We start from the raw sequence: 12,508 nt of genomic DNA, 5'->3' as shown, positions 1-12,508 counted from the left end.
AGCCATGAGCTTGAATGTGTGAATGCATCAGTTTCCCCCCCGACCCCGTTCTCCTTTTCCTCAGTGAATACTTCACTATTTGCACGTTGCTGCTTCTCTTCTGCAGGGTGAACTAGGAGAAATGGGCCTGGATGGCATTGATGGAGAAGAGGTCAGTCATTTTAATTGCTCTTTTTTTCTTTACAATGAGATACTTCGGTGGCAGGTCCCTGAAAGCAGCAGAAATTGCTCTAATTTGTTTTTTCTTTTGTAGGGAGATAAAGGTTTGCCAGGCTCCTCTGGAGAGAAGGGATACTCCGGCAGGAGGGTAGGTTTTTATCACATTAGCTGTTACAAAGGGGTTAGCGGATGATTAAAGGGTGGATTTGAGCGAGTGGAGGGTGGGGAAAGCCTGGCACGGTCCCGGGGTAGGGTTGCAATGCTTCCCTTGGGGCCATTCCTATGGGACGGGAACCTCAGCTGAACGGGACGCAGCAGAGAGGCACGTCTCTCGCTAACCCTCTGTGTCTTGCCATAGGGTGATAAGGGAATTAAAGGTGAACAAGGAGAACGAGGTGATCGTGGGCTCCGTGGAGATCCGGTAAATATGGTTTAGGCGTCTTCTTGTCTTCTGCTCACTCTTTGCTGGTCCCAGGGGGCTTCTGCAAGAGGGCGAGCTTGCGTTCCTCGGGCGTACTAACTACCCCTTGACCAGGAGCAACAGCTTTGGCCCTTGTAGCCTGCAGCCCAGGCTTACAATGGGTAATAAGGCACGGGGGTTATTCTCCAGAGCACTGTGGAATAAGAAATAGACATTTCTTATTCGAAATGCTGTGTCTGTATGAAAACATCAATGTTACATGCCTCATCTGATTCAGTAAAAAAAGGAGAAAGAAAAAAAAGAAAAGAAATGTTGGTCATGAGCTATCATGGAATAATTTATGGTATCTGACTTTCATGTCCCACTTACACAGATGTTTTTCATTGCTGTATTGCTTTCAGGGAGATTCAGGAGCTGATAATACTCAGCGGGGATCCAGAGGCCAAAAGGGTGAAATTGGACCGATGGTAAAGCTTCTTTGTTGTCTTTTGTTGTTTTTTGTTTTTTACAGTAAGATAGGACAAAGCAAGTAAGAAGAAAGGCTGCTGCCAAAAAGGTTAAAGTTTCTTAAACTCATCATGCATTTTCAGATGAAATGGTTTTCCACTGGAAATTATTGTTATATTGCAATCGAAACCTTCCCTGGGAAAAGCTCAATTTAGATGATGTTTCGTGTAAAAGGCCTATTTTTTTATTTACAAAACTTTTTTGGAGATTGCCATCGGAAACAACTTTGCGCTTGGAAATTAACTTCATGTGCTGTTACAAATTGGTATTGAAAAGCTGAGAACTGTTTATGCTGTCAAATCCGAATGCCCAGATTGACCTGAGACCGCTCAAAAAAAACACACATCCCTTGGAAAATTTCAGAGCTCGTTTTCATTTCAGTTCAGAATAAAAATGCATCTTAAAATGTTCAGAAGGCATTTCCCAAAGAATGGAAATGTCACCTTGAACTTGCTCAAAACGTGATGCAAAGCCTCTGTCAGTTGTTAGCACAATTTCCATCAATACTGAAATATCGAGTAGTTTGCGTGAAAGCGTGGAGGGATCCGTTTTTTTCAGAACTGAACCTGGTTTCCCAGTGCCTGCTTTCTGCAGGGGTCTCACCTGAGTTTTTGCATTTCCCTTAGGGAGAAATTGGACTCCCTGGGGCAAGCGGTCAAGACGGTGGAGTCGGAAGGAAGGTAAGTTTCCAGGCCTGCAGTCAGAGGGGGCCGAGTTTGGTTTACGGCACCCAAGGATCTGTTTCTTCCCTTTGCAAAAATCTTGTTCCTAAAAAAAAAAATTGCCTCCTTCCCTTTTGCCTTCTCATAAGTGATTAAAAAAAAAAAAAGACTTAAAATGAAAAAGCCTGGTGATTTTCTATTTACTTCATAGACTTTTAAGGTCTAATCTTGATTTTATTCACACCAGAGCATCTCTGTTCATATCAGTGAAGCTACACTTCATCTACTCTGGCATCAAAGACAGCTGTAATTGGTAATATGGCAAAAAAGAAATTGGAACTAGTATAGCTAGGACATTTGAAGCCTTGGGGTTGCGATCGCTGCTGCTCTGCCTGTCTCCCAGGAGTACGCGGCCAAGGCGTTCATGGAGACCTTGCATAAAATAGTGGCAAAACACATGCTCCCACACATGAGTGAGCAATTTGTCTTTAGGGAGAGGCAGGGGGATGCAAGGAAGAAGTACACGTGCCATAGTTTGTTTGTCTTGGGAAAGCTGGCTATTCTGCACAAAGTGGAGCGTGCGTTCCTCTCCCCCTGTTCCATCTTCAGTAGTTTAAACTATTTAAACTTTAAATTTTGGGTGAGAAGAAGTGGAGAAACGCTGGCCTAAGGGCAACAGAGAAACACATGTGCTTGCTCATATGTGCCTTGCCTAACAAGTCTCATCATTTCTTCATTCACAGGGTATGGCAGGACGAAGGGGACCGATAGGAATTAAAGTAAGTATTTGGTGCTCGGTATTGTAACCAGAGCCCCTGGCAATGTATCCTGAGCCTCTGTGGTGCCGTAGGCTGAGGCAGCCAGAGAGCTGAGAGGGATGTGCCAAGCGGAAAGAGATGTGGGTTTTGCTTCTTCCTTTCTGCCTTGTCTCTCCTCTGAATTTCCCTCCTCCCTCCCGCTGTTGTGAAATTGGGCTGGTGGTGGCCTCCCTTGCCAGAGCCGGATCAGGGTTTCTCAATCGCATGGGCAGTACTATCAGGCTCCTTCCATGTCCTGGCTGAGAAGACCACTAGATCAGTCCTACATGTGCTAGCAGGACTCAGTGCTCAGTGCAAAAATAGACATCCCTGTACATGGGACTGTGTGTCCTCAGTAGTGTTCCCTGGGTCACATTCTTCTCTGTGTGCTGCTAGACTAGCATAAAGCGACTAAAACATAAAGGAGATTTATGTCCATTAAGTGTAGGAGGCAAATTAACCCACCAGTTCTGTATTCATTTTCTGCTGTAACTCTATTGTACAAAAAAATAAAATTGTTCTTCTCTCCCATGTAGCTATAAAGCGATTTCCCGTTCCCTGAAGTTCCTCTCCCGTTCCCCTTACTGCTCCCATGGTCTGGTCCACGTCACCCCATGCTAACCTGCCTTGTGTACTGTTTTGCACTTGCAGGGTACCAAAGGCTCACTTGGTCAAGCAGGGCCGGATGGAGAACAAGGCATGAGAGGGCCACAGGTCAGTGAATTTGCAGGCCGGAGAAGGAAAAATGTACTTTGTGGTGCCGTTAGGTTATGTCGTCAGAGCCGCGTACTGCATTGTAGGCGGTTGTCCTCCAGGAGCGCCGGCAGCAAGCGCTGTCGTGCCCTGGTTACCCCGGGGGTGCGCTGCAGCCGGGCTGTGCTGCCCCGGGACGTGAGCCTGCTGCTGCGTTGAGGACCGTGCAAGGTGTGACGTGTTTGAAAACCATCTCTCGAGTGCAGTAGCCAGGGTGCAGTGCGAGATCCCAGGGGATCTCTTAGAAGATGCAGCTCTGCCTGTTACTGTTCAGACTTTATGCAATCTCTCTTTTCTCCCCATACAGGGTCCTCCTGGTCAGCTTGGCACACCAGGTCTGAGAGGAGAGCAGGGAGTTCCTGGGCCCAGGGTAAATCTTTCTGCTGCTTCTCAGTCAGCAACCAAAAGCTACTCAGCAAGAAAATCTCGCGGAGCCTAACTAAGATGCAGTCAATGTATCTTCCCATTTCCCTATCTAGGGCTCCAACCGTTGTTTCGCTCTCCCTTAATAACACACACTTTCAATACGATTCTCCTCTCAACTTGTGTTAAAGGTTTCTTGACTGAGAGTGACAGAAAAGAGGGAATCAAAAGCAGCCACAAAGGGGTCAGGACTTGAGGATTTAACCCATTATGGCTTGTGATGTTTCAAAATCAATTAACATCACTCAGTGGCCGGCGGGGCATTTTCAGTGGCACTTCAGCCTTTCAGGCCACAGCACAACCATCTCGCATGCTTACTGGGGGCCCTCCCTGCAGTTCTCTCTCCTGCCTTTTATCCCAGCAAGACTTGTGACCGTAAAGCCAGACATATCTTGCCTTTCTCCCTACCACCTATCTCCTGAACAGGACTTTGCTTCTCCTACTTCCACCTTTCCTGGGGGCGGGGGTTTCACTAGGGACAATATAGGTTGCTACTAACATTCACGTTGAACTGACTGGCTCCTTCAGTTCTTCCTAACTGGGAATTCAAGTTCTGGATTTCCTAAGGTGCTTTGAGAGGCACCAGCTTTAGCTGTTAATAAAGGACTGCCACCTCTCAAGTCCTCTCGTTTCCAGGCAGCCGGTTTTATTGACATGTTGCAAATATGACTCCCTCTGTTTCTGTTCCAGGGTGGTGGAGGCCCACTGGGAACACCAGGAGAGCGGGGCAGGATTGGTCCCCTGGGAAGAAAGGTACGTCTTGATGAGCACAGGGCATCCCTGGCTAAAATAGTAATGAAAAGCTGGTGGATAGGTATGAGCTTCAAAAACATAATGGAAATGACCATTTTGGAGCAAAATCAACTCATCTTCACTGGCTTGCGTAGTGTGGCCTAAAGCAACCCTAAACAGCAAGGCTGTTTCATTAGGGTCTCATTTCTTTGACCAGAGAGAGAAATGTCGTTGAGCGAGAGCGACTGTGAGATCCCGAAGTAATTTTCCACGGCAAATTCTCAGCTGGTGTCCACATGGGAAGGTGGTCAGGCTGGTCCTTTCTAGACCACCCATGTGGTTTTCTCTCTCCAGATACGCACACACTGCGTCATTTCCATGGCTGCTCCACTGCTGATTTGCATAGGCAACCCTCCCAGGGCTCGGGAGCTTTTATCTTTTGAGTGCTTATAAAAGGCAAACACTAACAGTATCATCATTTGGGTAGGATTTCCTGGTGTGCTATGCCACATCGTTCAGCTTTCTTGAAATCACTGGGCCTGTCTAAAGAATAAGCACTTTTATAGCTGTATATGCCAGGTCATGCCTTTCCGCTTGTAAGGACCACTGCAAGCTGGTTTTATTTAAAGAAACCATTGCTTATGGGGTGGGAAAGGCTTGGACTCCCCTGCAGTTTCATCATATGCTTTAATGGATGTTTTCTTCAGGGTGAACCTGGAAACCCTGGACCCAGAGGGCCAAATGGGCAGCAGGGACCCCGAGGAGAGATGGTAAGTATGGCCATGCATGCAAACCTTTAGGGATGCCGGACTAAACCCTCTCCTAGGGCAAATGGGCTGCAGCCCTCCACAGCAGAAAGTTTAGCTCCCCTATGGACTTTGCATCTCATATAGTATAATATAAGAGAGGGAAGTGGGTCAGACACGACTATTAAGTGTACATCTGTCATTAGGCTGAACTGGGGAGTCATGTCCCAGCCTGTTCCCCATAGCTGACTTCTGCCTGGATTCTACACATTGTGTGTACAAGCTAAGTAGGTTTTAATTTGATCTGTAGCTTTAGTACTGATTTTTTTTCTGCTTCTTTCTAACATAAATCTCATCTAGAAAAGGACTTCTCAAGGGCCTCTAGCATCAATGGGTTCTTGTTATTGACATCCCTGAGCATTGGATCTGTGATGTTTAAGCTATTCATGCAGGACAACACATTAATTCCCTTGGCTTTCCCATTTTAGGGTGATGATGGACGAGATGGAATTGGTGGGCCTGGTCCTACAGGCAGAAAGGTACGCACATCCTTCTAACAATAGCCCTTATTGGGCTTTACAAACCGAGGACAAGGAACTAACAGAGGTCACCACGCACAGGGGCACATAGCCCAGGTAAAGTCAGAGAGTCTCCATATAGCCACAGAAATCAGCGCTAAGTGTAACCTGGTGGAAAAATCAGGCAAGACTCTTCAAACTCTTCCTTTCTGCTTTTGTCTTGGTTTTACCAGCATATATTAGCTTCAGGGAGGAAGCTTTTAGTAACTTTTAGCCAGAAAGCCTCATGCATATCTGTGGAACTGTAAAAATAATAAGCCAGCCTCTCTGACAGCTCCTCTACAGTTGATATTAGCTTTAGAGACCTTAAAAATAGTGACTGTTTCCATTGATCATACGTGGAACAACACTGTAAATTGAACTTTAAGTCTCTCTCGCTTTTCTCTCCATCATTTAATACCTTAAATTGTTGCAAATTTGTTTGTAGAACCAGGATTATTTTCTAAAACTCTTGATTCAAATAAACTCTTATGTTGTTTCAGGGCGAACGAGGCTTCATAGGCTACCCAGGCCCCAAGGTACGGCGCAGCCAACTTACTATACATTCCTTTTCCAAGCAACATAGCAGTTCCCTGGCGTCCTGTGCAGATCTAGAGCTACTGTTTGTGTTTTTTTCCTAACCTCAGGGTTCACCTGGTGACCGTGGTGGTGTTGGAGGCCCTGGCCCTAAAGGAAACAGAGGCCGCAGAGTAAGTCTGACCATGACATGATTTCTCCCAGTAGGCCCTTGCGCATGAGCAGTTGGAAAGATGAGCACATCTTTTCCCCCAAGTGCTGACCCATGCTCCTAGGAGTCCTCCTACAGGCATGCATGGATAGAAGCCTCCTAGAGTAAGGCGGCATTTTTATTGAACAAAAACGTAAGCCACTGTGAAAGGCCCTGCTGACCCTGCTTCAGAAACGTACTTTGCCATGCTGCCTTCTGGGGAAGCTCACTGCCCATCAGACTTTCCTTCCTCCCTGACCTCTGCTTCTAGGTTGCTTAGTCATCTAGACGGTGAATTGGAGGACTTCCCTGCTCTCTTTCTAGGGAAATGCAGGAGACCCTGGGACACCCGGTCAGAAAGGAGAGGTTGGATATCCTGGACCGTCTGTAAGTGTTCCCTGCATGAACGGCTGAATGCACTTCTGGCTTCCCCCCCTGTTTCTGCCCCAGAAAACCTCCTGATCGACCTCTCTGAGAGACCTGGGGGCTCCCTAAGGGTACCAGGGATTGAAAAATAACGCCCACGTCCATCTCCTCCCATCCTGAAGCTGGGCAAATTCGTCTTCTCTTGTCTTGGATGTGTCTCTCTAAATTCCTAACTCACTAGCATCGCCAATAAATATTCACCAGTGCTCAAACTGCAGTGCACAGCAGAAGGAAAAAGTCAGGAGACAGGCATTTTTCAGGCACTAGGATTTCCTAGTGGTCACATGCTGCTTAAAAGCACCTTATAGGAAGTTCTCAGTTCTTTATCAGTTACGTCCCCTCTCAGGAAATGCCTGACCAGATCTGACTGCTTCCCTAGCACAGAGCAACATGGAAAGACCAACATTATTTGGCTTACTTTTAGACAGGAACTCAAACTAGAGCGCTATAAATGGTGGTCCCCTTTTGGCTTTGGCCTCTGTTAGGTTTCCTCCACATCTTTCCACTGCAGAAGGTGTTGTGTTATCAGGGCAGTCATCAAATGGGCTTTTTGCCCCCTCTGTAAGTGGGAGCAGGAGGGGAGGAGTTATGCCTTCTTGGCCTGGGTCACTCAGGAGTCCTCATCCATCTGAAAGCAGAGCTGACAGCAGCGGGAGCATTCAAGGCCAAGGAGTCTGTCGGATCTGCTCGTTTTCCCTATGCTCGTCCCACGTGGGACATTTCCTTTGCAGCATTCGATCCCTTGGAAACCTGCCAACCACAACAGCTAAATCCCACCCTGCAGCATCACGAGGACATATTGACATCTCCTACAGAATAATGTAGGAGATGCTGCCAACTCCTTAGCTGCAGGGACCCTTGGCAAGAGATGGAACTTGTGTGGCTACTTTTTTTTTTTTTAAACAACCAGAGGTCACTAATCTGCTCAAAACGCTAGTGCTCCTTGAGCTCCTTTCAGCAGGCCTGAAAGCGCACGTGTCGTTCCTCTGACCCACTTTGGGGTTTTATTTTGTCCCTTTCCTCTAGGAGCAGCCACTGGGTGCCCACGTAAAGCAAGAATAGAGCCAGAGGGAGACAAGAGGGTTTGGGGCAAGGCCACAAAATGGGAAAGGGTGGGGAAAGCACCAAATGTGTCTGCTGTACTCCCAGGAACTTCCCATTCCTGCCCTGCTTGGAAGAAGGAATAAAGCCAGGAAACAATAGGCTTTGTTCAGCAGAGCACACGCTTCGCCAGTTGACCAGCTGGGCCTTGCTGACACTTGAAATTCAGTCAGGATTTATCCCAGTTGTAGGTGACATGGTGCTCCTCCCGGAGATTGTGTGTCACCTCCCACAAAGTTGTAAGGATGGAGGGTCAGGGAGAAAACTACTGTCCCACCCCAGTCTGCAGCCCTTATCTGGGCCTATGCTTAACACCCCAAAAGCGTCCCTGTGCCTGCAGCCATCGTAAAGTGGGTATGAAATCCCCCAGGTAGTTATGGCATTTACAACGCACCGACCCTCCACCTAGGAATGAATCTCAGCTCACGGCCCACGTGGGGAGAAAAACAGTTGTGGCAATGAGGATCTGGCTTGATATGTCATGTAGCAAGGCCAATGAGGCAAAAAAACAAATGTTTCTTACCTGTTCCTGGAAATAAAGCTGGAAAAAAGCCAGGTTTCCCCTTTACTTGTGCATGATCCTTTGTTAAACAGTAATTCCAAATGGCCTCATGGGACACCCTTAAAAGACACATTGCACTCAATCAATTTCATTTTGTTTTTTAAACAGGGACTTAAAGGTGATAAAGGAGACTCCAGAGATGTAAGTGTGGCATCATTTCTCCCTTGCTGTTTCTTAATATTCTTCTGTTTACCATGTCACAGATCTTTTCCCCTTTTTCTCTCTTTTTTCTTTTTTTAAAGCAATGCGCCCTTGTCCGGAACATCAAAGACAAATGCCGTGAGTACACCAGTGCTTTGCTAATTCTCTGTCCCTCACCTTGTCTGTTAGTCATGTTATATGAATTTCATTGACTGAATTGCTTTTTTCTCTGATCTTTTTCACAGCTTGTTGCTATGGTAAGTCACCTTCAGTCCTTTAAATCCCATTATAACTATGTCTTTGGGGGCCAGATTCTCACCGAGTCAGTAAATCAGCTCATGCGATTCTGTGGCAGCATGGATGATTTACACTAGCTGAGAACCTGGTCCTTGCACACTAATGAAAACATCTGGCACTAATTGCTCCTAACATACGTTTCTGGCAGGTCCCAAGGAGTGCCCCGTCTTCCCAACTGAGCTGGCGTTTGCTATCGACACCTCCTCAGGCGTCGGGAGGGAAGTTATCAACAGGATGAAGCAAACCGTGCTCAGAGTGGTTAACAACTTAACCATTGCCGAGAGCAACTGTCCCCGGGGTGCCCGGGTGGCACTGGTCACCTACAACAACGAGGTCACCACCGAGATCCGCTTCGCTGATGCCAGGAAGAAATCAAGCCTCCTCCAGCAGATTCAAAACTTCCAAGCAACCCTGACCACAAAACCCCGCAGCCTGGAGACTGCCATGTCCTTCGTGGCCAGGAATACCTTCAAGCGTGCCCGAAGCGGGTTCCTTATGAGGAAGGTGGCTGTATTTTTCAGCAACGGGGACACGAGAGCCTCCCCGCAGCTCAATGAGGCAGTGCTGAAACTCTATGATGCCGGGGTCATGCCTGTGTTCCTCACCAGCAGACAGGACCAGGCTCTCATCAGAGCTCTGGAGGTCAGTATCATTCACTCTTACTCTCTTTTATTTGTGACCTTCTTACTCTCTTTTATTTGTGACCTCAATCCAGTTTGACTGGGAAGATCAATGGCATACTTTTGTTGGCTTTTATAGGCCCCGGATCAAGCCCTTTCAAGCACTTAATGCTAAGAAAGTATTTCAGGGCAAACTTGTCCCAACTTGTCTGTTAGGAGAGACTTCCACAATGTAGCATGGGATGCTGCAAAACACTAATCATCTCATGATGTTGTGATGAGTCATTTGCATCCTGGACCATGGCTGTAGCGTGCCAGGTGCAGGATGAAACAGAAGTAAAAACCGTCCCCACAGTGAGAAAGATATGACTAGGACAGTAAGGCAACAGGTGAGAAAGTAAAAGTACTGTAGCTTTCTTGGTAGAGGGAGAACAGAGTGCTGGGAAGAGAATCTCTTAGACTTAACCACAAGATTGCCCTCCCTTACCTGGAGCTGAAAATAGCAGAAGACGCAACTACTAATGCCATGTTTTTTTGTTTGCATCTAACCCAGATCAACAACACGGCAGTTGGACATGCGATCGTTCTTCCAACCAGCGGCAATCAGCTGAATGAAACTATCAGGAGACTCTTGACTTGTCACATTTGTCTGGGTAAAGCATACAGTTTCCCCTCTAGACTGTGCCAAATCCTACTGGTTGCGCAGCAGTCAGTTGTCAGCAACGCAGAAGGGAAGCCCAGTTGGGATTCAGCCCTTTTGCTGCTGAAGACAAGGGATTCATACTCTCAGGTTGAGCAGAAAACATTGGCATTGTGAATGAGGCTCACTGCTTAGCATGGGCGTTCTCCACTTTCTATAAGGAGAAGCTCCTTTTTTGGCCTGTTCCCATTATGACAACCCAAACACCAATGGCTAAGCATTGTAAAATATGGCCTTCTGCCATTTATGACAGAGAGCTTCAGGGATCTCTTTGGACAAAAGAGTGCATGAGAAATACTGAATGCATAACTAAACATGCTTTGGGATTAAATGACTTTTGTATCAAGTAACAAACTGGTGAATGTCCGTGGCTTGGTAGTATTTTATATGACACAAGGGATTTTAACAGGGACAAGGGATGATCATCTTCAGTTCATCCAAATGAAATCTTCTGTATTTCTTCCCTAGATGTGTGTGACCCTGACCCCATCTGTGGCTTTGGTATTCAGAGACCTGTGTTCAGAGACAGAAGGGCAGCCCCAACAGATGTAGACACTGACATAGCCTTCATCATGGATAGCTCAGAGTCTACAACCCCTCTGCAGTTCAGTGAGATGAAGAAATACATTTCCCACCTTGTAAGTAACCTGGAAATCAGCTCTGATCCAAAAGCATCTCAGCACCATGCAAGAGTTGCAGTTCTCCAGCAAGCTCCTTATGAATATGAAACCAATTCAAGCTTCTCACCAGTAAAAACGGAGTTTTCACTAACTGATTATGGATCCAAAGAGAAGATCATTAATTACCTGCACAATCAAATGACCCAGCTCTATGGCACAAGGGCTATGGGAAGTGCAATTGAACACACAATGGCTCATATTTTTGAAGCTGCACCAAACCCTCGGGATCTAAAAGTCATAGTTCTGATGATGACTGGAAAAGTGAAAAAACAGGAACTCGAGTACCTGCAAAGGGTTGTTATCGACGCCAAATGCAAAGGCTATTTCTTTGTTGTCTTGGGAATTGGCAGGAAGGTGAATGCCAAGAACATCTACAGCCTAGCCAGCGAGCCTAACGATGTGTTCTTCAAGTTGGTTGATAAACCAGGAGAGCTGCATGAAGAGCCCTTACTACGCTTTGGGAGACTGCTGCCATCTTTTATCAGAAGTAAGTATAACATCCCTCAGCCAAAGTACTGTGAAAAGGGCAACACGTGACATCAGTGTGGTTAATCTGCCAGGTTTGGTCTATCTGACTGCTTGCTGGGTGGGCTCTGGCCTGATCACCTCTTTTGGCCAGCGGGTCCCACTGAAGTGGTCCTTTTGTCCAGTCTCTTTATAAGATCTGAACTGTTTCGTCTATTTTGTTACTTCTCATATGTCTGTCTAGTCGAATCTGTCTGTTTCTTTGGTTTCCCTGGCCCGTCCTTTGCTAGCCTTTTAGTCTGTTGGTCCATCAAGTAGATTTTGCACCTCTATCCAGTTTGTCTCTGTGGTCCCACCGGCGTGACATGATCTGATCCAATGCGGCCAGCTGGTCAGTTCTGCTACGTGCAAGAGGTTGCATCCCATTGGGTCTGGTTCTGCCAGGTCACTTGGCCTTCTGCAACGCAACAGCCAGGCTAGCGCTGACCCAGGGCTCCCTGAATACCCACTAAATCTTCCTTCCTAACTTCAGCATAAACATCATGTCTAGCAGACACTTGCCCTGCTCAGATGGAGATCTGGAGTTACTGCATTCAGATCTATGAACCAGATGAAACAGGAGTCTTTGTTCAGAGATAAATAACGTTGCTATGTTTGGGATGTGCAGACCGCACCCTGAAAATCCATACCTCAGCTTAGCTAGAGATCCCAAGCCAGATCTCCAGCTAGAGCCAGTTGTCAGAGATGCTAAACAGATCAGGCCAGCAGAGACAAGAAATGGGCCCTTACTAGGAAAACTAGCTTTATCCAAAAAAAAGTCCTGAAACTCAATCCACTAGGCTAACAAAGCACAGGTTTGGGAATGTCTTCCAGTAGAAGAGGAAGCAAATATCTGCGCATCTTTCCCTGTAAATAAATGTTTAGGTTCCCTCAGTTAGTTTTTTTTTTTCCCCCCCCTCCATTTACTGCTTACAGGAGTCCGGGAAACTTCTAACTGTTGTAACCACACAGTCAATATTTTTTTTCCAAGTG

General features: G+C 46.6%; 1 protein-coding gene across 1 annotated transcript in view; it reads left to right on the top strand.

Moving 5' to 3' along the window:
- The window catches only part of COL6A3 (collagen type VI alpha 3 chain), a 67,607-nt gene that overhangs the window by 42,629 nt on the left and 12,470 nt on the right, over positions 1-12,508 (top strand). Inside the window, exons 20-39 of the mRNA XM_068947788.1 lie at positions 107-151; positions 254-307; positions 518-580; positions 982-1,047; positions 1,714-1,767; positions 2,493-2,528; positions 3,198-3,260; positions 3,607-3,669; positions 4,413-4,475; positions 5,162-5,224; positions 5,689-5,739; positions 6,261-6,296; positions 6,405-6,467; positions 6,809-6,871; positions 8,682-8,714; positions 8,816-8,852; positions 8,960-8,971; positions 9,160-9,653; positions 10,185-10,284; positions 10,800-11,498. Of these exons, the coding sequence (XP_068803889.1) occupies positions 107-151; positions 254-307; positions 518-580; positions 982-1,047; positions 1,714-1,767; positions 2,493-2,528; positions 3,198-3,260; positions 3,607-3,669; positions 4,413-4,475; positions 5,162-5,224; positions 5,689-5,739; positions 6,261-6,296; positions 6,405-6,467; positions 6,809-6,871; positions 8,682-8,714; positions 8,816-8,852; positions 8,960-8,971; positions 9,160-9,653; positions 10,185-10,284; positions 10,800-11,498 (2,158 nt within the window). The remainder of the gene's footprint in view (positions 1-106; positions 152-253; positions 308-517; positions 581-981; positions 1,048-1,713; positions 1,768-2,492; positions 2,529-3,197; positions 3,261-3,606; positions 3,670-4,412; positions 4,476-5,161; positions 5,225-5,688; positions 5,740-6,260; positions 6,297-6,404; positions 6,468-6,808; positions 6,872-8,681; positions 8,715-8,815; positions 8,853-8,959; positions 8,972-9,159; positions 9,654-10,184; positions 10,285-10,799; positions 11,499-12,508) is intronic.

This window comes from Struthio camelus, chromosome 6 (assembly GCF_040807025.1).
Source record: "Struthio camelus isolate bStrCam1 chromosome 6, bStrCam1.hap1, whole genome shotgun sequence".
NCBI lineage: Eukaryota > Metazoa > Chordata > Aves > Struthioniformes > Struthionidae > Struthio > Struthio camelus.
This window is presented reverse-complemented; position numbering and strand designations above follow the sequence as displayed.